The following is a 2,866-nucleotide window of genomic DNA, read 5'->3' on the forward strand; positions in this document are numbered from 1 at the left end:
AAAAAATGCTCAAGTTAAGAGTTCTGTCTACCAAAGTTCCTTTTAGTTTAGTTTTTTTGTTTGGCATAGTACAATCTGCTAATTCTTATGTGGTTGTGCCCTGTGTGGTGGCTAAAAGGTGGTTAATGTTCAATTATGATTTTCCTGGCATTCAAGTTACAATGTATCTACAAAACAACCCCAGAACACCAGTCAAGTTTAAGTGTGCTATAAAGATGCACAACAGTCTCATTCAAAAGAATACCTTTTTTTCTAGGCATTCTGCAAATTTCAGCTGCTTCAGTAGTTTCTTCTGTTTGTTGCTGAACCGATTATCCTGTTCTGCACTTGTTCCCTGCAGGAAGAGAACCACATCTTAATTAAGGGTTCAAAGTTAAATCCTTACTTTTTATCACCGATGACCTTTATAGCCAAAATAGGGTAACCAAGTAAACACAATACAAAACCAGTTTTCATAGCATACCCTTTCCCCAATGCAGCTGACACTTTGAAAACTTGACTGGATTTTTAAAGTATATGTTCATCATAAGTCAAACCTAAAACGGCAATATACAGCATAGAGCCAACAAACACCTCCTCATATCCAATGTTAGATTTGATTTGTATCCTTTCACACTTTTTCCTATGCTAATAGATATGTAGGGCTTTTCTGTTTAAATGAGAACACACTGAGGTATTTGAAATTTCATTCTTTTTTGAAAGCCAGCTGCATGCTTGCCGTACTGTGGCAATGCATAGAAATAGGGTGAAAGGAAAAAAGAACACCCCAGAACTGTGTTGTGTTAGTCTTCTGCAACTTTTAGGAACTTGGAATGAGTGAAAAAGATAGGGTTACCTAAATAAATTCAATTTCAGCAAAGAACCTGGAAAAATGAAAGCTTACAAATACTACCTTAGATCATCAAGTGATCACTAATTACTCTTTTAATTTTATCACTCCTACTGGCCCAATTAAACACGGAAATAACTGGCTGTGCCATCTGAAATGTACTTATTGGTTCACTGAGTTGGCCACAGTCCCTTGGAAAGCGATCAAAAAAATTTTTGTTTGAGAAGGTAAAAACTCTGCCACTACTTAGCCGTAAGATCTTAAACCAAGTTACCCAGCCTCTCTGAGGATGTTTCCTTCCCTGCTAAAATAGAGGTATGGAAATCTACTTTGCAGGGTTGCTGTGTACATACCAGAAATAACATATGTAAAGTATCTGGCATGTGAAAGTTCATTGAATGGAAGATGTAACTTCTATCCTAACTGAAATAGTTAGTTTATCTGGTTGGCAGGGTACTAGATAATGACCCTAAAAATGTTTTAACTTGGATCTTAAATCCAGTTAACTCTTGTATTTAAGGAATTGTAGGCAGTGTATTAAAAACTCGCCCCTCTCCCAGACCTTTAACAATACCACAAGCAAACTTCATGTTAAAATTTGCTCATCAATCACCTTACTCTTTTATTTACTGGAACTCCTTTCTACAGAAAATATTTGACGAAAGTCGGAACAGACTTTCATTTGTCTCAAAATACTACTTCTTGCACTGCAGAAAATACTGAATATTTACTACAAAATACTTTAATGGAAATTACAAAATGGACAGTTCATAAGCAGTTTGCAAATTCGATACGCTAATCTGAAACTATCATTCCAAAATAAATATCTTACTGTTTGCCTAAGAACAGTTGGTTCTTGGGGACAATATTCTACCATGCTTGGGGATAATATTCTACCATGAACAAATGCTTGGGGATAATATTCTACCATGACGAAAACTCGTTGGCATATTTAAAGCCAATTAAAGAAGGATTTCAATGTTCAATTCGCAGTGTCCAGAGTTATTTTACTAAAGTTCTGGCCTTCCCCTCTTCCAATTTTCCTTTGAAAACACACAAACTGCAAATTACATGCTCTAAAGAGAAGAAAGAGCTAACGTGTATTTCAGAAAACGGAGATATTGGCTTAGACCAACCAGTTTCTATATGGTTTCATTCTGCATTAACAGGTTGCAAGCCCGGAGAGACCAATGGTGCTCAACTCTAGTCCCGTGTCCCTTCTAGATCTTGACCTAGTGCTCATTTCCTACAGGAGGGGAATGTGGGACACACAGGCTCCAGCACGACCCTGATAATGTGTGGGCCCCGAGAACCAACTACGACGGAGTAACTTCCCTGCCTGCAGGCGATGAGCAGACGACGTTGGCAGAGCCTAGTTAAGAGTCACCTTTAGCCAGCAGACTCCAAGAGTAAAAACACGACGGTGGCGGGTGGTGAGCGATGTGGAGGGCGGGAAGGAGTTGAATCACTCCATAACCTGCCTCCATATCCGCGCATAGTTTTCGTTGCACCCTCTACCCTCACAGAACCTTAAATTCACATTGTCCCAACAAGTTATCTACGTCCCCCTCCCTGAAGGGTATCAAATTGGGCGGGAGCTCCCGCGAACCCTGACCTGGCCCATCCACGAAGGCTTAGGACCTGGAGGGAGAACGTTGGGGAGCGGCGCGGGGGCGCTTTTTCAAAAAAAGCTGCTGAATGCTGCTTCCTGTCCTCCTTCTCCTAAGTTGCTCTCCCAAGATGTACCCCCAAACCATATTCTCCCAGCCCTGCTGCCGCCAGTGACCTCAGGGCTTCCCTTTGGCCTCCCACTCGGGACTTCCTCCTCCGGCTCCGCTAGGCCCCAGGACCCGGCGGCACGCACGGCGCTTGGCCTGCAGGCCCCGCCAGGCAGGCGGGCAGCGAGGTACCATCCCGGCCCATTCCCGCCGCCATTTTCCGGCCACCGTCGCCGCCGCGTAAAGGGGACCATTCCGGAGGAGGAGACTGCGCAGGGGCGCACCGGTCTCCGCCGCAGCGCGGGGGGGGGGGGGGGGG

At 43.5% G+C, this 2,866-nt stretch overlaps 1 protein-coding gene across 10 annotated transcripts in view; it reads right to left on the reverse strand.

The window, feature by feature from the left end:
- Positions 1-2,866, reverse strand: part of SRRM1 (serine and arginine repetitive matrix 1) — a 30,029-nt gene that overhangs the window by 26,450 nt on the left and 713 nt on the right. For all 10 annotated transcript variants that reach the window (XM_017886526.1, XM_017886529.1, XM_017886532.1 and 7 more), the window contains exon 2: positions 245-334. In XM_017886526.1, the coding sequence (XP_017742015.1) occupies positions 245-334 (90 nt within the window). The remainder of the gene's footprint in view (positions 1-244; positions 335-2,866) is intronic.

Source organism: Rhinopithecus bieti, unplaced genomic scaffold (assembly GCF_001698545.2).
Source record: "Rhinopithecus bieti isolate Rb0 unplaced genomic scaffold, ASM169854v2 scaffold_14826, whole genome shotgun sequence".
Taxonomy (NCBI): Eukaryota; Metazoa; Chordata; class Mammalia; order Primates; family Cercopithecidae; genus Rhinopithecus; species Rhinopithecus bieti.